The sequence below is a fragment of the Mesoplodon bidens genome, assembly GCF_964165515.1.
Source record: "Mesoplodon bidens genome assembly, chromosome: 16".
NCBI lineage: Eukaryota > Metazoa > Chordata > Mammalia > Artiodactyla > Ziphiidae > Mesoplodon > Mesoplodon bidens.
Window position 1 is genome coordinate 29,643,741 of NC_138173.1, and position 25,292 is coordinate 29,669,032.

Genomic DNA, 25,292 nt, shown 5'->3' on the forward strand with positions numbered 1-25,292 from the left:
CTCTGATCTTTTCAATTTTTCTTTCTCTTGAATGAGTTTAGTTAATATAGTTTAGACTTGTTGATATGAAGTTGTACATGGTATTCCAAACTATATTTTTCTTTATAAAATTTGGAAACGTTTATTTCATGGTTTCTCCAACTTTTCCGGTAAGAATTCATCTGAAGCATTTGTTAAAAATACAGATTCCCAGACCCTTCCCTAGAGATTTCCCCTAGAGATTCAATAATTCTAGAATGGAAACTGAGACCTATACTTTCTGTAAGATCCCAACTGATTCTAATCAGGTAAGTTAGGAAATTCTGATCTATTATATTGTTCTTTTAATTCCTTTCCTTCTACCATTTTCCCCTAGCTCTGGAATTGAATGCTAAGCTCATTTATTGCTATTTGTTCTTATATCCTTGGATACTTCTTTTGCCATGTCAAATATTTGATACAAATATTTTCATTGCCCTTAGTTTCCCTAAAGTTTGTGATTTCATTATTATTTATTTCTTTAACTTAATAATTAGTTTTCTTTTTAATCTTCTAAGCAAAATTGATTGTGGGTGGGGAAGAACTGTCATTTTTATGGACATATAAGCATCAATTTTCTCACCAGTAAAATGGGAATAATACGGGTATCTGCCTCATAGCATTGTTCTGTTAAATAAGATAATCCTTAAAAAAATGTTTAACAGACTCTGCCAGACTTTTAGTAAACATTTCAACAAGTTGTATTTTGTTTTGTTTCTAGTTTTATTGAATTATAGTTAGAATGTCACCTTCTGATTATAGAATTGGGATTTTCCTTTGGTCCCTTACATGTCATTTTTTTCTAAGAATTCTTAGATTGTTTGGATAGAATATATATATAATGGAAACTCAAAACTACCTCTCTAACTCTGTAATTTAGAACAGGTGTATTGACTGTGTTATTAAATCCTTCATATACTTAATATTTTCTACTAATGCTCTTTTTATCTGCCTAGTTTTGACAGAGGTATGTTCACTTCTTCCTCTGTGATTTGTCTTTATTTAAGATTTATTGTTTTAGTATGCCAGGCATGTTGTAACTGTTGAAAATACAAAAGTGAACAAGTCTGACAGTGTTTGCATTCTGAACTCAATGAAAAAGAAATAAAAACAAATAAAATATTTCAGAACGTGAGAAAACAGTCTAATATGTAGCCTGGAGGGACGGTGGGGCAGGTGCAGCATTAAGTAAGATACCCCAGCACTGCCTTTCCTAAGGAGTGGTTGAGTCTGGACTCTGTGTGATAAGAAGCAGCCAGTCAGAGCTATTCTGAGACGGTGGGAACAGCAAGTGCACATCCCTGAATGGGAGGGAGTTTGTTCTATTCAAGGAACAGAAAGGAGACCATTTTGAGAAGTCAGGTGTACCTGTGGAGTAGACTGTGTAGAGTCTTTTGTCATGAGCTGTGGTAAAGAGTTTGGAATTTATTCTGGTTGTAATGGGTATGTTTAATTAGGGTGTGAAAACATCTGTTGTGTGCTTTTATAAGATTATTTTGGCTGCTATTTGGAGAATGGATTGGAGTTGTACCGGAGAGGAAGCAGGCAGACCAATTAGGATGCTATTGCAGTAGAGTAAACAAGGAACGGTGGACAGGGGTAGTGGTGTAGACGGAGAGGAGAGCTGAGAGCACTTGCAGTTGAATTGTTGTAGGGGAGAGGTTTTTGCCTTGAACAACTGAAAGGTGCTATTTAATAATTAATTTTCTTCCTCTGTTTTTTAACAGTTTGTGTAGCATGTGCTATGTTTTAGTATGCCTAAAGGTTTATGATTCTTTCTTATTGGACTGGATTGTCTTTTGTCAAATATTCCTCTTTTCCCATTTAGTATTATTTTGCTTTGAAAATACTATTGCTAATCTTTTCTTTTTTTGGAAATTAATTTCTGCATTGTTGAAGAGTGAAAATGAAATGAGAAAATTCACTTTGACCATCATATATCAATTCTGAACATCATGTAAGAGACCCAGAATTTAGTCTCTCTGCACATTCTCTTTTCTTTTCTTTTCTTCATGTTACGTAACAGTGTTGAGTACCAGTAGCACTATATAAACATTTTATTTTTTATATTTTGTTATTGATTTTTTTTCCTCCCAGAGCTACTCACCCCTATAGTTGGTACAGAACTTCATTGGTTCTGTTGTTTTTTGTGCTTACTGTTTGATTCCTTTAATAGTACTCGTTTCTCTCCTTCCCACTATTTAAATCTCTTTCTTTAAAAATCCACCTGAACGTTCCATTACTCTTAATTATGTCTCCCTTTTCTGTTTCAATTAAAACTTTGATGTGTGATTTTCTAATAGGTTTTGTTCAATAATCTATTCTCTTTCCAGTTTTAATTTGACTCACTTTTATAGTGACACATAGTTGAAATGGATGAATCACATTTAAAATGAAAATAAAGAAAATGATATCACTGGATCCCAGTGCTGGGTTATTTCTTTAGCAAGTGTAGAACGAGTTCCTGGATCTTTTTGTAGTCCCCTGTAGTACTTTCTTAAGAATTAATGCCACTTTATATTTGGCAAGAGTTCTTTTGATATTAGCTGCATTTGCATAGGAAAGGGAGCTTGAACGGGGTCATTTTAAGGTTTTTATATAACCCATGCAGATATTCAGAATTGATTCTTTGGAGGAAAAACGTTTGTTCATGTTGGTTTCTCTTTCTCTAAGTTAGGGTTATTGGTATATATATATATATATATATATATATATATATATAGTCTTAAGTTTTATTATTTAAACGTTCATCTCTAAAATGTGAACGACAAAAAGTATCATCTGTCTTATTTCTGTCAGTACCTGATACGTTGCTCAGTATAAATTAAGCTCTGAATAAATATAATTGATGAGTTAACTGGTTGCTTTGTCATTCCTTGATAGATCATCTTACTAATTTTCCCCTTTCAGTTAATGGAGAATCATCCTCATCTGCACCAACTGATAATGCTTCCACCACGGGTACTGCAATAGTATCTGGAGAAACCGCCTTGTCTTCGAATTGCACTAGTACTACTGTCGAAGATCCTCCAGTTCAAGAAATACTGACCTCCTCAGAAAACAATGAATGTATTCTTTCTAACAGTGCAGCATTTGGGTCTGAAGCTAGAAGTACATTAGATCCTTCTACCTCCAGTTCTGGAAGTAGCCCTGCCTTTGAAGCAGCCAAATTAAGACAGCCAGATGTCTGTGTGGAACCTGTCCGGCAGCAGTCTGGAAATGCCAACACAGAAACTCTGCCATCGGGGTATGTTAAATTAATGATTGATTGTCTCTGCCTCCAAGAAGCTTGTTTAGTGGCTCGGGTTTTTAAACATACATACAATACAGTTTGAGAATGCTGTGATAAAAGTACGGTGTATACAGTGCTGTCCTGCACAGCTTACAGCAGTTAGAATTTCTACTCTCTAGCTGTGGAAACTGCACCTCTAGAGGTCTCTACCTCATTGCCATCATTTTCTCATCACAGTCACTGTGTCCATACCCTTTCTTACTTTCTTTTTTTTTTTTTTTTGCGGTACGCGGGCCTCTCACTGTTGTGGCCTCTCCCGTTGCGGAGCACAGGTTCCGGACGCGCAGGCTCAGTGGCCATGGCTCACGGGCCCAGCCGCTCTGCGGCATGTGGGATCTTCCCGGACCGGGGCACGAACCCGCGTCCCCTGCATCCGCAGGCGGACTCTCAACCACTGCGCCACCAGGGAAGCCACCCTTTCTTACTTTCTGAACTGTTTTTTCTCAGTGCTCTTTACTGGCTCATCTGATTTTGTCTGTTGCCTAATCGTGGTTTCAGCCTTTGGTCTTGTCCTGCCTCTGTTGAATCTTATACTCTCCCATCATTTTAACTATTAAATCTATATATCCAGACCAGACCTTTCTCTGAGCTTATTTTTATCTACTTGCTGGAAATCTCCACTGCTTCCTCCAAGCATTTTTGGCCATACAGTATCTTCCCTTTCCTCTCAAAAATCTCTCATTGTCCCTTTGTCTTCTATCTTTGGCAACTTAGTCATTTATCTTAGTCTCATGTGTCTGCCATTATGACACCGATATAGAAGAAGCTCTTCTTACTGTCAAGAACCTCATGATCTGATGGGGGGTAAGATAAATAGTCATTGTCTATACAGTTCAATAAAAGCTAAGCTAGAGGTGTAAGTTTAGGGTGCTGTGGGAGGGAACATATATAGAGGGGAGTTAGTGGGGAGTAACCTGCTATACTGAGATAAAGAATACTTTTTGGAAGAGACGACCCTTGAGTGGATTTCTGAAAGAGGCGTAGGAGTTAGCACAGCAATAATGGAGGCACAGGTGGTGAAAGGTTTCATTCTCAGTGGAACTAACTGCACATTCGGATTTCTGACATCCATAAACGAGTAAACTGAACTCAGGAAATGGTATTTTGTTACAGCTGGAGTTGAGCATTGGAGGAAGCAAGCTATGTAGTACTGAAGAATAAACAGTCCTCTGAAGAATTTTGTATACCTGCTAAAAGTTTAGGAGTTTTTTCCTGAAAACCATGAATAAACATTAAAGAATTTTAAGCAGGGGAGTGCCACAGTCATATTTGCATTTTAGTAAAATTATTCTAGGAGTGTTATAGACAGATTAGGAGTTAAGGAACAAGCTAGAATAGCAGCTAGGCTGCTTCGTAAATGAGAGAAGTGGGCACATTACTGTTTAAAGTGGTGAGTACATAAACTAAATTCTGTGCGGCCAAGTACATGCTTCAGCATGCCTGTAGCCACCGTATGTGATCTTTGCATTAGGAGAATTTTGTAGGGATCTAGATGAGTGGTTTTCATATTGCAAGTTGCAGCCTATTAATAGATGGTGACCAGCATTTGAAAACATAATAAAGTAAGTCAACATGGACTAGAATGGAAAACTGAAGTGTGTTAGGTAAACATTGTTTTGGGAAAGTTTGTTTCTCTGATGTGTGCTTGTGTGTGTAAAATCTGTAGGTAAATAGCAGTCTAGGGTGAACAGAGGCATTTATGTAAAGTGTATTCTTACTCTGTTAGCTGTTACCTAGAAGGTTGAGATGCTACTAATCCAGGTGAGGAGTAAAAACAGCCTGCGCTATGGTAGATGCTAGTCTCCTGGGGCGACGTTACCATGGATGTGGAAATTAGCTGTGGGAGGTAGAGTCGGAGGCTGGAGGCAAGGGTGACCCCTCTGGCTTATGCAGCACTTGGCTTGTGTGACCATCTGAGCCAGCAGTTTCCAATCCACGTCATCTTCCCTCTTTCCTCAACAATCTTCTTAGTTCCCGTGTGTCCGCTCTTGGGTAACTTACCTGGCTAACTACACAGTACAGTCGTAGGTGCTAGAATCACGAGTGATCTGAAGGAAGCGTATTCCAGCCCGAGTGAGTGTTAGCCAAGCACGGTCTTACCTAGAGCCCTTTCTTCGCTTGTGCTCTGACTGTCGTGCGGAGTGTTATTCCTCAGATATCTGCGTATCTCTGCTCAAATGTTACCTTGCTCCAGGGGCCTTTCCCGATTCCCTCTGTCCAAATCAGGTCCCTCTGTCCACGTCCCCTGCCTCATTTTTTCCCAACCTTCTGTTATGAAAATTTACAAACACGCAGAAAAATTTAAAGAATTTTACAGTGAACACCCATATATCTATCTACCACTAGGTTCTGTAGTTGACATTTTACTCCGCTTGCTTTATCACACATCTCTTCATCTCTCCATTTGTCTAATGTTTAAATATAATTTCCTGATAACTGAGTTGCAGATACCAGGACATTTTGCCCTTCAAAACTTCGGCTTACATATCGTTAACTAGAATTCAATATTTGCTTTAAGATTTTTTGGTAAAGTTTACATAGAAGGAAATGCATGAGTCTTAAATGTGCCATTTTGATGAGTTTTGACAAATGCTCATTTGTCACACCTTTATTAAGATTAGAGTATTATCATCACCTCAGAAAGTTCTCTCAAGCTTTCAGTCAATCCCTGTCCCTACTTTGAGGGAGGCAGCCACTGTTCCTCCTTAAAAGCTTTTTTCCACAATAGCTTATAGATTAGTTTTCCCTGTTGTAGAACTTAACATAAATAGAATCAGTATTGTACTCTTTTGAGTAGGGTTCTTTTAATCGGCATGTTATTTGTATTACTTTTCTTTATAACACTTAAATCACCATGAGACATACATTTGTGTGTTTTTGTCAGTTTTCTCTCCACTAGACTGAAAAGGGGGCTTTTATTTTGTCCATTTCTGTATTCCTCATGCCTAAAACTATGCCTGCCATGTAGCAGGTACTCAATAAATATTTATAAGTGAATTAGTGCTTGATTAAATGATTTTGAGTGAGTGAGCAATTGGGCAAAGGCCCTGGCTTGTAAATGCTTTGGAGGAAATGGTTAACAAGGTCAAAAGCTACTGAAAATTCAAGTAAGATAACTGAAAGGCACCCACTGAATTTAACAACAAAGAGATTATTTATTGTTGATCTCTGACAGAATAATTTCTGGGAAATAGAGCTGTGTTCAGACTGCTGTGTGATGGAGTGAATGGAAGGGATGGAAGTGTGATAGAAAACTCTTTGAAAGAGTGAGAACTAATGCATAAAACTTTTTCCCTGTGAACACACAGGGAGAGAGGAGTGTTTGGTAGAAGCGAGCAAGAAAAGGTACAGTATTGAGGAGTAGTTTTTTGTTTTAAAAAATGGCAGTGACCTAAAGGGTGGTCAGTTGCTGATGGGCAGGAGCCAGGAGAGAGATTGGCAAGCCGTACAGGAGAGGGGGGCAGCTGTTGGTCGTGGTTTATGAGAAGGCAAGTCTTACCACCCACTCCATTATCCAAGTTTGAAACCAGTAGTTATCCACTCAGCAGCTAAGTTCTATCATTGTTATTGTAATATGTTTAATAAAAGTCTTTCACATTTATTATTATTATTATTTTAACAAGGTCTTTCTTCAGCAGTAGGTTTTGGAAATTTATGAGAAAGGGAGGCTACATCTGAATACTAAGAAGGGAGAGTATTATGGTTGAAGATGAGGTGTAGCGGTTATAAGTTAGCACTTATCCCCATGAAATTAAATAATTCTATTGAGAAGTCTCATCAATCAACGTGGTAATTTGCAACTATTTGAGGGGTACTCATGAATTTCCACTGCAGGGATAATCTAGTCTCTGGGCAGTTCCTGCTCATCACTTTTATAGTACCCCCGGGTACAGCTCTAGTTTGCTGTCACTGTGAGTCTCCCACATCAAGCCTGAGACCACGCCCCTTTATCCCGGTACCGCCTTTTTCCCCTGCCAGCACCTTCCTTCCTCATTGCTGCCCAAGGCCTGCTCTGGTCACCACTCACACACTGGGGACTCATTCTTGGCAACCGTCATGCCCCCAAAGGTAGACTCTCACTCAGGGAGTAAAAACTTAGCAAGTTGCCTTCCCGTGATTCGGCTGCCAGGGCAGGAGAGAAAAGCACACTGGGATCCTAGAGTCACTGGGTCAGGTGGTGAAACTGACCAGGCTCCTCCCCTTTGGGCCAGGAGTTCTTTGTCCCAAGAACGTTGTCAGCAGAGGGCAACCGGGTGCACGGCATGTCCACAGCCTGGGATGCCCTACCCCAGGAAAACAGGGTGGGGCATGACAGGAGTTTTTTTTTTGTTTTGTTTTGTTTTGTTTTTTGCGGTACGCGGGCCTCTCACTGTTGTGGCCTCTCCCGTTGCGGAGCACAGGCTCCGGACGCGCAGGCTCAGCGGCCATGGCTCACGGGCCCAGCCGCTCCACAGCATGTGGGATCTTCCCGGACCGGGGCACAAACCCGCGTCCCCTGCGTCGGCAGGTGGACTCTCAACCACTGCGCCACCAGGGAAGCCCAGAGCTTGAATATTTTGAGAGGAGATTTATGCAACTAGAAAAGTATTTGTAGTTAAATTAATAAGTATGAAGAAAACAAGGAAATGGGAGGAAAGGAGACAAAGAAATCATGGTGTGTTCACAGCTCAGCTGTCAGGAGGGTTTACACAGTCATAATAATTATAAGGGAAGGACACAGTATATGTGTGTATTTGGAACAGTTGGAAGGAGGGTCCAGGTTACAGTGTATATGCATACATCTGTGGGGGAAAGAGACTTACAGCTTCATCTTTCATAGTGAGAAATCAATAAATTATGCTTGAAATTAAATTAGAGTAAGCTTGTTAATAAGAAAAAAGAGGTAAATACTAAAAGAATTGGCTAAAACAGTTGAAAATGTTGCCTTTGGGGAGTAGAAAATGAGATTAGGAGACAGTAGGCACTATTGTTTTTTTGTAATGAGCCCCATAGACTATCTGATTGTTTAAACTGTGTGGAGGTTACATAATTATATAACTGTGAGATATATATTAAATAGTATGTGAAAGTATATATAATTTTGATAAAAAAGCTAAATTAAAAGTAGTAAAGAATATTTGTAAAGAAAGTTTGGAAACCACGAAATTTTGATACAGAATAGCAGTACAAATTCAAGAACTGATTATAGGAATTAATACCTAAAAATAGCAAAAGTACCATTATCAGGAAGCTCTTAAAACTTGATATATTTTGTAGGTATTTGGTTTTAGCTGTTAAGCTTTCCTACAAATCAGTAACCCACTGGTATGTGTCCTAGGTATTCCAGAAATGTTTTTAAAATGACATTCCATATTTAAATCCTGCCTTCCCATGAACATTTATTATTATATAAAAACATATGAAGTAAATCTGAAATTTCAGGTTATTATTTTTAGTAAAATACTTATGAGGAATATCTAAATTTTTGTAGTTACAGGGTAGCATGAATGTTCCAGTGTAGGATTTTATACCACTGTTTCATAATAGATAATTTTAATAATCTATATTATCCTGAATCGGTTGTGAACTTGGGCATCTTTATTGTTCATGGTTACTATTTAAGTTTGTTGTGGCTAATGTTTGTCAGATGCAGCTTAAACAAATGATTATTTTTTGCATGCCATTTAAAATATGTATGTATGTGTACACCTTGTTAGGGAATAACTTTAATACGGTCATTGTGTAGGAAAATAATTTAAAAATTAAAGGCCTCTCTAATCAAAAAGAAGTCAAATTAAATTGGATCCTTGTGTTTAAGAGAAAGGAAAATATTTTCCATTTATTCTACTTTCAGGTGAAAGCAAGAATATTAAACTCAGAAATACCAGGTTTTTATTTTTTATGTTTAAAATTTTTCTTCTATACCATTTTAAGGAGAGACTGGAAAGGAAGAAACGGGGAAGGAGAAAATGAGGGTGGGGAAAATAAGAGAGAGGTTGAGTGTCTTTGAGATAGAACAGAAAAAGATAAAATTGGATGTCAATAAACTCAGAGGCTTACCAAAGACAAGAGAGGGATAGATGTGCACAAAAAGAGGACACTCTATGCAGATAGAAGAAAGAATTTTCATGGAGCTGTGTCACCACATACTTTAAGGAGATTTCTGCTAAAATCTTTTAGATGTGTATTTTCTAAATTGCAAAAATGGATATTACTTCATTGACATTTTGTGCTCTGGGCATGATATTAGGCTGAAAGTTCCTCTGCTCTTAATTGAATTTCTGTTTTCTGATGATTGGAATTCTGTAAATTAGTAACTTTTAAAAACTTTACATATTATTCTGTCTTCCTCTGCTAACTGTACTTACTGGGTTGCCAGTACTGTTGATGAAAGGTGAATAATTAAGAACTTAAAAGGCACAATAGGGACTTCACTGGTGGTGAAGTGGTTAAGACTCCACACTCCCAGTGCAGGGGGCCGGAGTTCCATCCCTGGTCAGGGAACTAGATCCCACATGCATGTCTCAACTAAGAGTTCGCATGCCACAACTAAGGAGCCCGCGTGCCACAACTAAGGAGCCGGTGAGCCTCAACTAAGGAGCCCTCGAGCCACAACTGAGGAGCCCACCTGCCGCAACTAAGACCCAGTGCAACTAAATAAATAAATACATACATACATAAATAAATAAATTTTTTAAAGATATCTTCTTTAAAAAAAAGCACAATAATTGAGAAAAGAAACAACTTTATTTTATGTATATATGTGACCTTTTAAAGTAAAACTTATCTGTAATTTTTTGGATTATAAGAAGGAACCATTTTTCAGATTGTCTTAGTTTGTTATCTTTTATTTTTGCTTTTTCATTGAAGGTGGGAACAGAGAAAAGATCCTCATGGTAGAACCTATTATGTGGATCATAACACTCGAACGACCACATGGGAGAGGCCACAACCTTTACCTCCAGGGTAATGTAGCATCTTATGCATCTTCAGTTGTGTTTTATACATGTGATTTTAAAAGTTTATTTAATACAATATAAAATGATTCATTCTACATGTTATGTTTCCTTGATTTGCTTTTGTGAATAATAAATGTTCAGTAGATGAGATTTGTTACATTGTGTCTCTTTTACAGTTAGTCCTAAGGGCTTCCAAGAGATTGTCAAACATTGGCATGAGTTTACTGAGAGTAGTTGTAGAATTTTGGTCCAATTTCAGTCCTTGTTATTTTTTAAGGAATGAAAGTCATATTTAGGATAGTTTATATGTATGGTTCTCCATACATAGGGATCTAAACTATGCTATTGAATGACACTTACGTAATAAGTATTAGTGTCATTCAAAATATTATCTAAAAGATTGCTGCAAGTAAAATTATATTACATTATGACTAAAATTATAGAGAGTTTTAAATTTAAAAGCATTTCTATTACATACTAAATAAAGTTTATGCTCTTAAGTGGTCATTCAAGGTCATTCACAAACTGTCCTTCCAGATGCAACTCAGTGTCCATCAATATAAAACATATGCAAAGTCCAGAAAATTCAGGACAAGATCTATGTTATTTTTGTGAGATTGGTTGCTGAAAGGATACTGAAATCATATAAATTAATGACACAGATTGGCTTAAGGTGAACTAAACTCTGGAGGATGGGGAGAATTCTGGCTGGTAGAGAAGGGCATTCTGTTCTGAGGGGATGTTAAAACAAAGGCATGACAGAATGAAACATATGACACATTTGGGGCCAGCAAGTAATTGATTTGGCTCTCATATGGGTCCCTTGAAAGACCTTAAGGGAGGTAAGGCTGAAATGGTGAATGGGTTCATTTTTATGCCATGCCAGGGAACGGTGATAGGTGGAACGGCATGGCTCGATCTGCACTTTAGTTCAGCAGCAGTGCAACTGTGAAAGGTAGGTTAAAAACCTATATAAGTTGAGTTAAAACCCTTTACATGGGCAGGCATGATAGAGGCAGATTGCTAGGTATACAGTAAACACTCAGTAAATGTTTATCAAAAAAAGAGGGAGAAAGGATAGTCATACTGTTACTGTTCAGTCTGTGGCCTCTTTTTTAGACAGCTCTTAGAAATCATATAGGGAAGAATGGGAAGGTAGTTTAGCTAAAATAGATAGCAAGTTACATGTTCATAATTTTTCTGAGGAGTATCAGTATTTACGTTCTTTTAAACTTAGCTCTTGGACTTGATTTTTAAATTATTTAAGTGAAGTATTACCTAACTACTTTCCAGTTTCTTATAGTAAGAGATTATTGTTTATTTTCATTTTTACTATTGCTTATTTTATTTTTGGTAGTTGGGAAAGAAGAGTGGATGATCGGGGAAGAGTTTATTATGTGGATCATAACACCAGGACAACAACCTGGCAGCGGCCTACCATGGAATCTGTGCGGAATTTTGAACAGTGGCAGTCTCAGCGGAACCAACTGCAGGGAGCTATGCAACAGTTCAACCAACGATACCTCTACTCGGTAATTAGGAAATTATAAGATGTTAATACAGCTTTTCCTCCAGGCTTTTCCCTTTTCTATCTTGGTGATTTTTCTTAAATGTTATAGATTACAAGGTATTTTTTAGTTGATCTTTAGTAAATAATTTAGCATTTCTGATATACATAAGCACTTTTAAGATTTTTTTTAAAAATTCTAGTTTACTATCATAACTATACAATCAGGTTTTTGTCCTTATTAAGTGGTAGTTTCATAAATGCAATTTCTTAATAAAATAACTTGTCTTTACCAGTTCCTAGTCTTCTACTTTTAGTTATAATCATTTGGTTTGCTTTAAACAAAACCAATTACCTCCTGATTTTACTTAAGGCCAGTCTTGCCATATTCCAGCTATTCTGATTCCCATCCCAGATTCTCAGAAATGCTTTCATCTGTTTTGGCCCAACAAATATATATTCTTGGGATTGGAGGTAGTTTTGTCCAAAAAAAACCTAATGCTGTCTGAAACTTTGACCAATTGGTGATCTATTTATTGCCATAAGAAAACATCCACAAGAATGGAGGGTAGAGGGGACTTCTGTTAAATAGGTTTGATCGCAAGAAGTAGAAAATATAAATTTTAAGTACTGGGCATCTCTAGATAATGTTTTGAGGCAACTTGAAACCCCAAAATATAGAAAGGAATTAGGAAAGATACAAAAAGAAAACTTAACTCTTCAGAACCCTACCTCAGGATGGCTCATTCAACTCCACTTTCTTTGGAGGTTAAATAATAAGTTCTCATTTGTAGATTGATCCACTCTCCTGGTTGTCTGTAGCCAGCAGAGAGAGAGTGGGCCAAATCAGCTTGCACAACATCTTGTGCTGTAAATTGCTGGTTCTTTAGCAACTTACACAGAAGTCTGTGGTCAGGTTCCATCTTTAGCTGTATACACTAAACAAATTATGTACTGTGTGTGTGTGTTTTGGTTGGACTTTGTTGTATGTATGAAAACCTTAGGGAAACAGGGCAGAATTAGGCAAGTTGTGTATCAGAACTGTGTTCTACACATAACAGAACATCTTTAGACAGATTGAGGTTTATTATCTAAATAATATTGAGTATAATTAACAGTATCTATTACAAGTTTATAAAATATTTATCAAGATACATACACTTTATCATTAAGAAATGATTTTTCAGGTAATGATTTTTTTATTTGACACTTTAAAAATTGATGGTAAAATGTTTATATTTTCTTTTGAATGTATTTCTGGGTTGTAATAATGTGTATGCATTAATGTATGTATGAATATATAAAAGATATTAATACTAAGGTAAAAGTTTACTTGTATAAAGATAATTCTAGTGTTTAATACTATTTATTAATAGGCATTTGTTTTTTTGTGGTTTTTTTTTTAACATCTTTATTGAAGTTTAATTGCTTTACAATGGTGTGTTAGTTTCTGCTTTATAACAAAGTGAATCAGTTATACATATACATATGTTCCCATATCTCTTCCCACTTGCATCTCCCTCCCTCCCACCCTCCCTATCCCACCCCTCTAGGTGGTTACAAACCACCTAGCTGATCTCCCTGTGCTATGCGGCTGCTTCCCACTAGCTATCTGTTTTATGTTTGGTAGTGTATATATGTCCATGCCACTCTCTCACTTTGTCACAGCTTACCCTTCCTCCTCCCCATATCCTCAAGTCCATGCTCTAGTAGGTCTGTGTCTTTATTCCTGTCTTACCCCTAGGTTCTTCATGACATTTTTTTTCTTTTCTTAGATTCCATATATATGTGTTAGCATACGGTATTTGTTTTTCTCCTTCTGACTTACTTCACTCTGTATGACAGACTCTAGGTCTATCCACCTCACTACAAGTAACTCAATTTCATTTCTTTTTATGGCCGAGTAATATTCCATTGTATATATGTGCCACATCTTCTTTATCCATTTATCTGTTGATGGACACTTAGGTTGCTTCCATGTCCTGGCTATTGTAAATAGAGCTGCAATGAACATTTTGGTACATGACTCTTTTTGAATTATGGTTTTCTCAGGGTATATGCCCAGTAGTGGGATTGCTGGGTTGTATGGTAGTTCTACTTGTAGTTTTTTAAGGAACCTCCATATTGTTCTCCATAGTGGCTGTATCAATTTACATTCCCACCAGCAGTGCAAGAGTGTTCCCTTTTCTGCACACCCTCTCCAGCATTTATAGTTTCTAGATTTTTTGATGATGGCCATTCTGACCAGTGTGAGATGATACCTCATTGTAGTTTTGATTTACATTTCTCTAGTGATTAATGATGTTGAGCATTCTTTCATGTGTTTGTTGGCAATCTGTATATCTTCTTTGGAGAAATGTCTGTTTAGATCTTCTGCCCATTTTTGGATTAGGTTGTCTGTTTTTTTGTTATTGAGCTGCATGAGCTGCTTGTAAATTTTGGAGATTAATCCTTTGTCAGTTGCTTCAAATATTTTCTCCCATATTGAGGGTTGTCTTTTGGTCTTCTTTATGGTTTCCTTTGCTGTGCAAAAGCTTTGCAGTTTCATTAGGTCCCATTTGTTTATTTTTGTTTTTATTTCCATTACTCTACGAGGTGGGTAAAAAAGGATCTTGCTGTGATTTATGTCATAGAGTGTTCTGCCTATGTTTTCCTCTAAGAGTTTGATAGTGTCTGGCCTTACATTTAGGTCTTTAATCCATTTTGAGGTTATTTTTGTGTATGGTGTTAGGGAGTGTTCTAATCTCATACTTTTACGTGAACCTGTCCAGTTTTCCCAGCACCACTTATTGAAGAAGCTGTCTTTTCTCCACTGTATATTCTTGCCTCCTTTATCACCTTTATAAGGTGACCATATGTGTGTGGGTTTATCTCTGGGCTTTCTATCCTGTTCCATTGATCCATATTTCTGTTTTTGTGCCAGTACCATACTGTCTTGATTACTGAAGCTTTGTAGTATAGTCTGAAGTCAGGGAGCCTGATTCCTCTGGCTCCATTTTTCGTTCTCAAGGTTGCTTTGGCTATTCGGGGTCTTTTGTGTTTCCATACAAATTGTGAAATTTTTTGTTCTAGTTCTGTGAAAAATGCCAGTGGTAGTTTGATAGGGATTGCATTGAATCTGTAGATTGCTTTGGGTAGTAGAGTCATTTTCACAATGTTGATTCTTCCAATCCAAGAACATGGTATATCTCTCCATCTATTTGTATCATCTTTAATTTCTTTCATCAGTGTCTTATAATTTTCTGCATACAGATCTTTTGTCTCCTTAGGTAGGTTTATTCCTAGATATTTTATTCTTTTTGTTGCAGTGGTAAATGGGAGTGTTTTCTTAATTTCACTTTCAGATTTTTCATCATTAGTGTATAGAAATGCCAGAGATTTCTGTGCATTAATTTTGTATTCTGCTACTTTACCAAATTCATTGATTAGCTCTAGTAGTTTTCTGATAGCATCTTTAGGATTCTCTATGTCGAGTATCATGTCATCTGCAAACAGTGACAGCTTTACTTCTTCTTTTCCGATTTGGATTCCTTTTATTTCTTTTTCTTCTCTGATTGCTGTGGCTAAATGTTCCAAAACTATGTTGAATAATAGTGACGAGAGTGGGCAACCTTGTCTTGTTCCTGATCTTAGTGGAAATGCTTTCAGTTTTTCACCATTGAGGATGATGTTGGCTGTGGGTTTGTCATATATGACCTTTATTATGTTGAGGAAAATTCCCTCTGTGCCTACTTTCTGCAGGGTTTTTATCATAAATGGGCGTTGAACTGCGTCGAAAGCTTTCTCTGCATCTATTGAGATGATCATATGCTTTTTCTCCTTCAGTTTGTTAATATGGTGTATCACGTTGCTTGATACACCTTGCATTCCTGGAATAAAGCCCACTTGATCATGGTGTATGATCCTTTTTATGTGCTGTTGGATTCTGCTAGTATTTTGTTGAGGATTTTTGCATCTCTCTTCATCAGTGATATTGGCCTGCAGTTTTCTTTCTTTGTGACATCTTTGTCTGGTTTTGGTATCAGGCTGATGGTGGCCTTGTAGAATGACTTTGGGAGTGTTCCTCCCTCTGCTATATTTTGGAAGAGTTTGAGAAGGATAGGTGTTAGCTCTTCTCTTAATGTGTGATAGAATTCATCTGTGAAGCCATCTGGTCCTGGGCTTTTGTTTGTTGGAAGATTTTTAATCACAGTTTCAATTTCAGTGCTTGTGATTGGTCTGTTCATATTTTCTATTTCTTCCTGGTTCAGTCTTGGCAGGTTGTGCAATTCTAAGAATTTGTCCATTTTTTCCAGGTTGGCCATTTTATTGGCATAGAGTTGGTTGTAGTAATCTCTCATGATCCTTTGTATTTCTGCAGTGTCAGTTGTTACTTCTCCTTTTTCATTTCTAATTCTATTGATTTGAGTCTTCTCCCTTTTTTTCTTGATGAGTCTGGCTAATGGTTTATCAATTTTGTTTATCTTCTCAAAGAACCAGCTTTTAGTTTTGTTAATCTTTGATATCGTTTCCTTCATTTCTTTTTCATTTAATTCTGATCTGATCTTTATGATTTCTTTCCTTCTGCTAACTTTGCGTTTCTTTGTTCTTCTTTCTCTAATTGCTTTAGGTGCAAGGTTAGGTTGTTTATTCGAGATGTTTCCTGTTTCTTAAGGTGGGATTGTATTGCTATAAACTTCCCTCTTAGAACTGCTTTTGCTGCATCCCATAGGTTTTGGGTCTTCGTGTCTCCATTGTCATTTGTTTCTAGGTATTTTTTTATTGCTTCAGTGATCACTTCGTTATTAAGTAGTGTATTGTTTAGCCTCCATTTGTTTGTATTTTTTACAGATCTTTTCCTGTAATTGATATCTAGTCTCATAGCATTGTGGTCTGAAAAGATACTTGATACGATTTCAATTTTTTTAAATTTACCAAGGCTTGATTTGTGACCCAAGATATGATCTATCCTGGAGAATGTTTCATGAGCCCTTGAGAAAAATGTGTATTTTGCTGTTTTTGGATGGAATGTCCTATAAATATCAATTAAGTCTATCTTGTTTAATGTATCATTTAAAGCTTGTGTTTCCTTATTTATTTTCATTTTGGATGATCTGTCCATTGGTGAAAGTGGGGTATTAAAGTCCCCTACTATGATTGTGTTACTGTCGATTTCCCCTTTTATGGCTGTTAGTATTTGCCTTATGTATTGAGGTGCTCCTATGTTGGGTGCATAAATATTTACAATTGTTATATCTTCTTCTTGGATTGATCCCTTGATCATTATGTAGTGTCCTTCTTTGTCTCTTGTAATACTCTTTGTTTTAAAGTCTATTTTGTCTGATATGAGAATTGCTACTCCAGCTTTGTTTTGATTTCCATTTGCATGGAATATCTTTTTCCATCCCTTCACTTTCATTCTGTATGTGTCCCTAGGCCTGAAATGGGTCTCTTGTAGACAGTATATATATGGGTCTTGTTTTTGTATCCATTCAGGCAGTCTGTGTCTTTTGGTGGGAGCATTTAATCCATTTACATTTAAGGTAATTATCCGTATGTATGTTCCTGTTCCCATTTTCTTAATTGTTTTGGGTTTGTTATTTTAGGTCTTTTCCTTCTCTTGTGTTTCTTGCCTAGAGAAGTTCCTTTAGCATTTGTTGTAAAACTGGTTTGGTGGTGCTGAACTCTCTCAGCTTTTGGTTGTCTGTAAAGGTTTTAATTTCTCCATCAAATCTGAATAAGATCCTTGCTGGATAGAGTAATCTTGGTTGTAGGTTCTTCTCCTTCATCACTTTAAATATGTCCTGCCAGTCCCTTCTGGCTTGCAGAGTTTCTCCTGAAAGATCAGCTGTTAACCTTATGGAGATTCCCTTGTGTGTTATTTGTTGTTTTTCCCTTGGTGCTTTTAATATGTTTTCTTTGTATTTAATTTTTGATAGTTTGATTAATATGTCTCTCGGCGTGTTTCTCCTTGGATTTATTCTGTATGGGACTCTCTGTGCCTCCTGGACTTGATTAACTATTCCCTTTCCCATATTAGGGAAGTTTTCAACTATAATCTCTTCAAATATTTTCTCAGTCCCTTTCTTTTTCTCTTCTTCTTCTTCTGGAACCCCTATAATTCGAATGTTGGTGTGTTTAATGTTGTCCCAGAGGTCTCTGAGAGTGTCCTCAGTTCTTTTCACTGTTTTTTCTTTATTCTGCTCTGCAGCAGTTATTTCCACTATTTTATCTTCCAGGTCACTTATCCGTTCTTCTGCCTCAGTTATTCTGCTATTGATCCCTTCTAGAGTATTTTTAATTTCATTTATTGTGTTGTTCATCATTGCTTGTTTCCTCTTTATTTCTTCTAGGTCCTTGTTAAATGTTTCTTGCATTTACTCTTTTCCGAGATTTCGTATCATCTTTACTATCATTATTCTGAATTCTTTTTCAGGTGGGCTGCCTATTTCCTCTTCATTTGTTAGGTCTGGTGGGTTTTTACCTTGCTCCTTCATCTGCTGTGTGTTTTTCTGTCTTCTCATTTTGCTTAACTTACTGTGTTTCGGGTCTCCTTTTTGCAGGCTGCAGGTTTGTAGTTCCCGTTGTTTTTGGTGTGTGTCCCCAGTGTCTAAAGTTTGTTCAGTGGGTTGTGTAGGCTTCCTGGTGGAGGGGACTAGTGCCTGTGTTCTGGTGGATGAGGCTGGATCTCGTCTTTGTAGTGGGCACGTCCACGTCTGGTGGTGTGTTTGGGGGTGTCTGTGGCCTTATTATGATTTTAGGCAGCGTGTCCAGCACTGTAGCTTGCTGGTCATTGAGTGAAGCTGGGTCTTGGTGTTGAGATGGAGATCTCTGGGAGAGTTTCACCATTTGATATTACATGGAGCTGGGAGGTCTCTTGTGGACCAGTGTCCTGAAGTTGGCTCTCGCACGTCAGAGGCACAGCACCGACTCCTGGCTGGAGTACCAAGAGCCTTTCATCCACACAGCTCAGAAAGAAAGGGAGAAGAAGTTGAAAGAGAGAGAGAGGGAGGGGGAGGGAGAGGGAGAGGGAGAAGAGAGAGAGAGAGAAAGAAAGAGAGAAAGAAAGAAGGAAAGAGGGTAAAATAAAATAAAGTAAGATAAAATAAAGTTATTTAAATAAAAATAAAAAATAATTATTAAGAAAAAAAATTTTTTTAAGTAAAAAAACAAACAAAATGGAAGGGACAGACAGAACCGTAGGACAAATGGTGAAAGCAAAGCTATACAGACAAAATCTCACACAGAAGTATACATATACACGTTCACAAAAAGAGGAAAAGGGGAAAAAATAATATATCTTGCTCTCAAAGTCCACCTCCTCAGTTTGGGATGATTCGTTGTCTATTCAGGTGTTCCACAGATGCAGGTACATCAAGTTGATTGTGGAGATTTAATCCCCTGCGTCTGAGGCTGCTGGGATAGATTTCCCTTTCTTTTCTTTATTCGCACAGCTCCACAGCTCCCGGGGTTCAGCTTTGGATTTGGCCCCGCCTCTCTGTGTAGGTCGCCTGAGGGCATCTATTCTTCGCTCAGACAGGACTTGGTTAAAGGAGCAGCTGCTTCGGGGGCTCTGGCTCACTCAGGCTGGGGTGAGGGAGGGGTACGGATGCGGGGTGAGCCTGCAGCAGCAGAGGCCAGCATGACATTGCACCAGCCTGAGGCCCACCGTGCGTTCTCCCGGGGAAGTTGTCCCTGGATCCTGGAACCCTGGCAGTGGCGGGCTGCACAGGCTCCCGGGAGGGGAGGTGTGGATAGTGACCTGTGCTCGCACACAGGCTTCTTGGTGGCGGCAGCAGCAGCCTTAGCATCTCATGCCCGTCTCTGGGGTCCGCGCTGTTAGCCACGGCTCGTGCCCGTCTCTGGAGCCCCTTTAAGCAGCGCTCTTAATCCCCTCTCCTTGCTCACCAGGAAACAAAGAGGGAAGAAAAAGTCCCTTGCCTCTTCGGCAGGTCCAGACTTTTCCCGGACTCCCTCCCGTCTAGCCGTGGTGCACTAACCCCTTCAGGCTGTGTTCAGGCAGCCAGTCCTCTCCCTGTGATCCGACCAAAGCCCGAGCCTCAGCTTCCAGCCCCCTGCCCATCCTGGCGGGTGAGCAGATAAGCCTCTCAGGCTGGTGAGTGCTGGTCGGCACCGATCCTCTGTGCGGGAATCTCTCCGCTTTGCCCTCCGCACCCCTGTTGCTGTGCTCTCCTCCGCTGCTCCGAAGCTTCCCTCCTCCGCCACCCGCAGTCTCCGCCCACAAAGGGGCTTCCTAGTGTGTGGAAACCTTTCCTCCTTCACGGCTCCCTCCCACTGGTGCAGTTCCCGTCCCTATCCTTTTGTCTCTGTTTATTCTTTTTTCTTTTGCCCTACCCAGGTACGTGGGGAGTTTCTTGCCTTTTGGGAGGTCTGAGGTCTTCTGCCAGCGTTCAGTGGGTGTTCTATAGGAGCAGTTCCACGTGTAGATGTATTTCTGATGTATCTGTGGGGCGAAGGTGATCTCCGTGTTTTACTCTTCCACCATCTTCCTCCCAATCTAGGCATTTGTTTTAAAGAGAACTGTGATAATTATTTTATTTTTCAACAAATAATGTTACCTCATTTTAACACTACAATTTTCTTTCTTCTTTTTTTTTCTTCAATTTTTAAAGTCTTTATTGAATTCATTACAATATTGCTTCTGTTTTATGTTTTGGTTTTTTGGCGGTGAGGCATGTGGGATCTTAGCTCCCCGATCAGGGATCCAACCCACACCCGCTAACACTACAATTTTCTATATGCTCTTTTCTCATGTCATTTCACTCCTGTGGACTATTATGGAAGGGCTAAGAGATTAAAGTACTGATGTCAATATATTATTTCTAAATCATTTTAGAAAAACTATTAATTTTATCACTTAATTGACTCCTCTTAACTCATGACATTTTTAGGACTTTGTGTCTTGAAATTTCTATATTCACATTCCTTTATCGTGTTTTTTAGAAAATTACTGTAAAATGTGATTCTGCCAAGTGCTTAAGTTTATGCTTTTATATTAAAAATCTGTTTTTTAACTTTCTCCTCCCAACCCTTTTCTCCAATTAGGCTTCAATGTTAGCTGCAGAAAATGACCCATATGGGCCTTTGCCACCAGGCTGGGGTAAGCTAATATGTTGTTGGTAAAAATACCTGAAATGTATATATAGCAAATAGTTATTAAATGCTATGCTCACTCTGTTTTTAGAAAAAAGAGTGGATTCAACAGACAGAGTTTACTTTGTGAATCATAACACAAAAACAACCCAGTGGGAGGATCCCAGAACTCAAGGGTATGTATATACTACAGCCTTACTTAAGTGATCTTACACATGTCTGAAGATGGAATCAAGTAAACCTTGATTCAGACATTTTTAGCACCTAGAAAATGATCGCCTTGTGATTGTAACTTTATCTTTTAGCCTACAGAATGAAGAACCCCTGCCAGAAGGCTGGGAAATTAGGTATACCCGGGAAGGCGTTAGGTACTTTGTTGATCATAATACAAGAACAACAACATTCAAAGATCCTCGCAATGGGAAGTCATCTGTGTAAGTGAAGTTCTTAAATGCTGTTTAATGAGGACATAAAGTTTCACTTCTAATCTAGCGTCAAGTTTAGCAACAAATTTTACTTTGTGTATTAAGAAAATGTACACAAGTAATACCCTAGTATACCTGCCTTTGCTCTACTTTATTACAGAATAGATTTCTGGCACATAATTCCTTAATAAGAACAATAGCAAATATTTAGTGGTTACTATGTGCCAAGGATTCTTCTAAGCACTTTATATAAATTAGCTTTTTATCTTCCAGAAATTCCTTGAGGTAGATACTGTTATTTTCCAAGTGTAGAAACTGAGGCTTAGGGAGCATAACTAACTTATGCAAAATCATAACGGCAAGTAATGGAAGTGGTTTCAGACCAAGGCAGTCTGTCCGCAGAGTCTGTGCTCTTAACAGATGCATGCATCATGCTGCTGCAACGTCAGAGAATGAGACATTCAGCAAAATTGAACTTTCCAGGTAAAAAATAGCTTAATTAAGTATTTGAAAGATCTCTCCTTCATCCTTACTCTTAGATGTGATATCTGCATCACTAAGAAAATAGAAGCAGCCATAAAGTTTTGTACAAATTCCTACCATTACACCTATCTACCTATCAGTATCTGTCTTCCCTCCTCATTCTAAAGATGAACTGTCATTGTTCCTATCAAAAGCCAGTCCCTCTGGAGGCACACTAGATCTTTCCCCCTCTTTTCCAATTAACTGCTCCATCAGTGATCATGTTTCTATCTTCCATCTTTCTCTGATGAATTATTCTCATCATCTGTTAATTCTCTTAGATTGAAAATGAACAAGTAGAAAGCCATAACTCTTCAACTTATAAATCCATTCAGTGAAAATTCATTTTTATTGCCACCCTTTACAAGAAAACTAACTGAAGGAGTTGTCTCTATATTGCTGTTTCTAATTTCTCTCTCAGACTGACAGCAAGGAAGTTTCACTGACCCTGACCTTACTAAGGGTACCAGTGACCTCCACATAGTTGAGGGGTTGTTTTGCAGTTCTCTTTTGACACAATAAGAAGGATTTGACAAAAATTTCTCTCTCCTGGCAAAAGTATCAATAGTACAGGGACTCAACTTTCATGATTTCCTTCTGCATTTTGGTCTTACTTCTTCCTCTTTTTTGGGGATTCCTCCTTTTCTCTTTAGCCTGTTAACATTGAAGTACCCAGAGCTCTGTCCTTAGATCTCTTTTCTTTTCTGTCCGTGTTCATTCTCTTGGTGAATCTTATCCAGTGTCATGCTTTTAAAAAAATTTCAATATGCTGATGACTCACAAATGTTATCTCTAGCTTTTCACTTTTCACTTGAAATTTTGGTTCATATATTCATCTGCTTACTTGATAGCTGTTCATAACTCTTTCCTGATAACTGCCATCAGTCAGGCTTGTCCTACCTGGGCTATTTCCATCTCAGTTGAAGGCAACTCCACTCTTAGGTGTGCTTGAGCCAGAAATCTTGGAATTATCCTCGACTGCTCTTTCTCTCTTACCTCACATACAGTCCATCAAGAATTCTAGTCACCGCACCTTCAGAAGGTATCCAGGACCAGCTGCGTCTCGCCACATCCACTGCCACTGCTTTGGTCCAAGCTACCACGCTCTCTCACTTGGAGTGGTGCCTCTTAAGTATTGCTCTGCTTTCTACCCACACCTCATGTAATGCTATTCTCATAAAGCAGCAAGACTTTTTAATTTTCTTCTTTTAATTTAAGTAAAAAGTTATTCCTTTGCAGAAAACCCTGCAGTGGTTTCCATCTCAATCAGACTGAAAAGCAAAGTACTTACAGTGGCCTCCAAGCCCTTATGGCATCTAACCCCTATTATCTCTTCAACCTCATCTCTGATATTTCTTCTCATTCACTCTGCTTCAGCTTCCCTGGCCACTTAGCTGTACCTCAGACATCTGAGGCTTCCACATCTGGGCTTTCATTTCCTCTGCTTGGTATGCTATTTCCCTCAGTATTATCTGTATGGCTCATACCCACCATGTTTTTGCTCTAATACTGCTTTATCTGTGAACACTACTCTGTTTACCCTTTTCACAATTTAAAAATTCTTCCCCACTTCACTCCTTGTCCTTTTTACGCTGCCTTTTCTTCCTTCTTGAGGAGCGGGAGTAGTGAGGTATTTATCCCGTTCTAACACTGAATATATATTGATAGTATACTTATTCATTCTGTTTCTTGTCTATCTCCTTCATTAGTACATAGGATGCACAAAAACAGGTATTTTAATCTGTTTTATTAACCAATAATACTCTCACTATCTAGAATAGTGCCAGGTACATACTGTGCATTTTGTAAATATTTGTTGAATGAATTCACTTGAACCTGACAACAAAAGAGAACATTTTCCATCCATTCCAAAATGTGCCCTAAGACGGTGAAAGTTCTTTATGCCTCTCTCTTGTGACTAGTGTCAGTGTGACTAGAACCTATCCCTACCTGCCACCCACCCTGCTTCTTCCCTCACTGACTAGCTGAACTGGGTGACCGGATATCACTTCTTCCTAGGAACTCAATTTTGCTTTGCTTACTCTCTTCAGCAATATTTGTTTCAATTTCAGATTAGTTTTAAGATGTGGTAGAATTTCCTTTCGTGTCTCTTCTATCTAGAGCCTTTCTCCTCGTTGGATTTAAGGGTTGTCAAGAAGTTTTCTTTGAAATAGTCAGTAGTAGACTTTAGTATTTTATTTAACTAACTTTTTTTTAATAACATAGCTTTTTATTTTTGCAATCTAATATATGGTTGAAATCTAAAATGCGGTTGAAACCATGACCTCCCAAAAAGTGTAGAAAAAGCAACATATACCATCCACAGACAATTCCTGTTGCCAGTCCTGGTGTTACAACAAAATTCAATTTTATATTTTTATATTGTAGGTATCATGCCTCCATGATGACATGTGTCATGCCTGTTGGTTTTTTCCTCCCCCGCAGTCTACACTCCTGCAAATCCTAATGTCAGTTTATTTTTGTTTTCTAATAAAAATGTAAATCTCAATATGTTAGTGAGAATTAACCCCTTTTTTTTTTAGTCCAAGGCTTTCATTGAGCACATTATTATAATTTTTTAATCATTAAAGATCTAAAACCTATAACATGAGTAAGGCTTTAGGAATTTATATTTAAAGTTTTTCCACCTGCTTACACGTCCAACAATAAGGAATTGGTCCAATAAGAATTAACCCTTTGAAACATTTTTTTTCCCTACAGTACTCTATTAGGACTGCTGGATTATTTGAAAATCTGTCAGGTTTTTTAAAATATCCTTTTAAAAATTTTTTAAATTTTATTTTATATTGCAATATATTTGATTTACAATGTTGTGTTAGTTTCAGGTGTTACAGCAAAGTGATTTACTTATACATATACATGTATCCATTCTTTTTCAGATTCTTTTCCCATATAGGTTATTATAGAACATTGAGTAGAGTTCCCTGTGCTGTACCCTTGTTGATTATCTGTTTTATTTATTTTATTTTTTTATATTTTTTTGCCAGGCAAAAGTATTTTTGTGTGGATTTACATTTTCCCCCCCAATGGAAAGGTAGCTTTAATGTGCTAAAAGGATTCTTTTGACCTCTAGCTAAATTTGGGATGTTACAGAAGTTCCCTGAAACATCTCAGAGAGAGATTAAACTAATTAGATTAATTTGGTATGTTGAATTACATGGGAAGCATTGTCAAATGAGTGATGATAAACCTTCTTAGGTTATATGGGTAAATGTTATTAATATAAATGTTCTAGAAATTATATGCAATTCCTAAAATTGGATATGTCCTGGTATAATGTTATGTCATAATTTTAGTTATTATCTTAAGATGTTATATGTTGCATAAATAACCAAATTTCTTGGTCAGTTGCATTGTAATCAGGTCTTTAACCATGCCATTTTAAGTCTTTGACATTTATATTACTCTGATGCTTTTACAAAAATGAAGATCTTCAAGAAAGTTCATAGAAAGGACTTTTTTACAAATCCAGGTTT

At 37.8% G+C, this 25,292-nt stretch overlaps 1 protein-coding gene across 1 annotated transcript in view; it reads left to right on the plus strand.

The window, feature by feature from the left end:
* Positions 1–25,292, plus strand: part of WWP1 (WW domain containing E3 ubiquitin protein ligase 1) — a 119,364-nt gene that overhangs the window by 65,931 nt on the left and 28,141 nt on the right. Inside the window, exons 9-14 of the mRNA XM_081258360.1 lie at positions 2,929–3,265; positions 10,160–10,255; positions 11,606–11,780; positions 20,801–20,855; positions 20,940–21,024; positions 21,154–21,282. Coding sequence (XP_081114486.1) covers positions 2,929–3,265; positions 10,160–10,255; positions 11,606–11,780; positions 20,801–20,855; positions 20,940–21,024; positions 21,154–21,282 — 877 coding nt within the window. The remainder of the gene's footprint in view (positions 1–2,928; positions 3,266–10,159; positions 10,256–11,605; positions 11,781–20,800; positions 20,856–20,939; positions 21,025–21,153; positions 21,283–25,292) is intronic.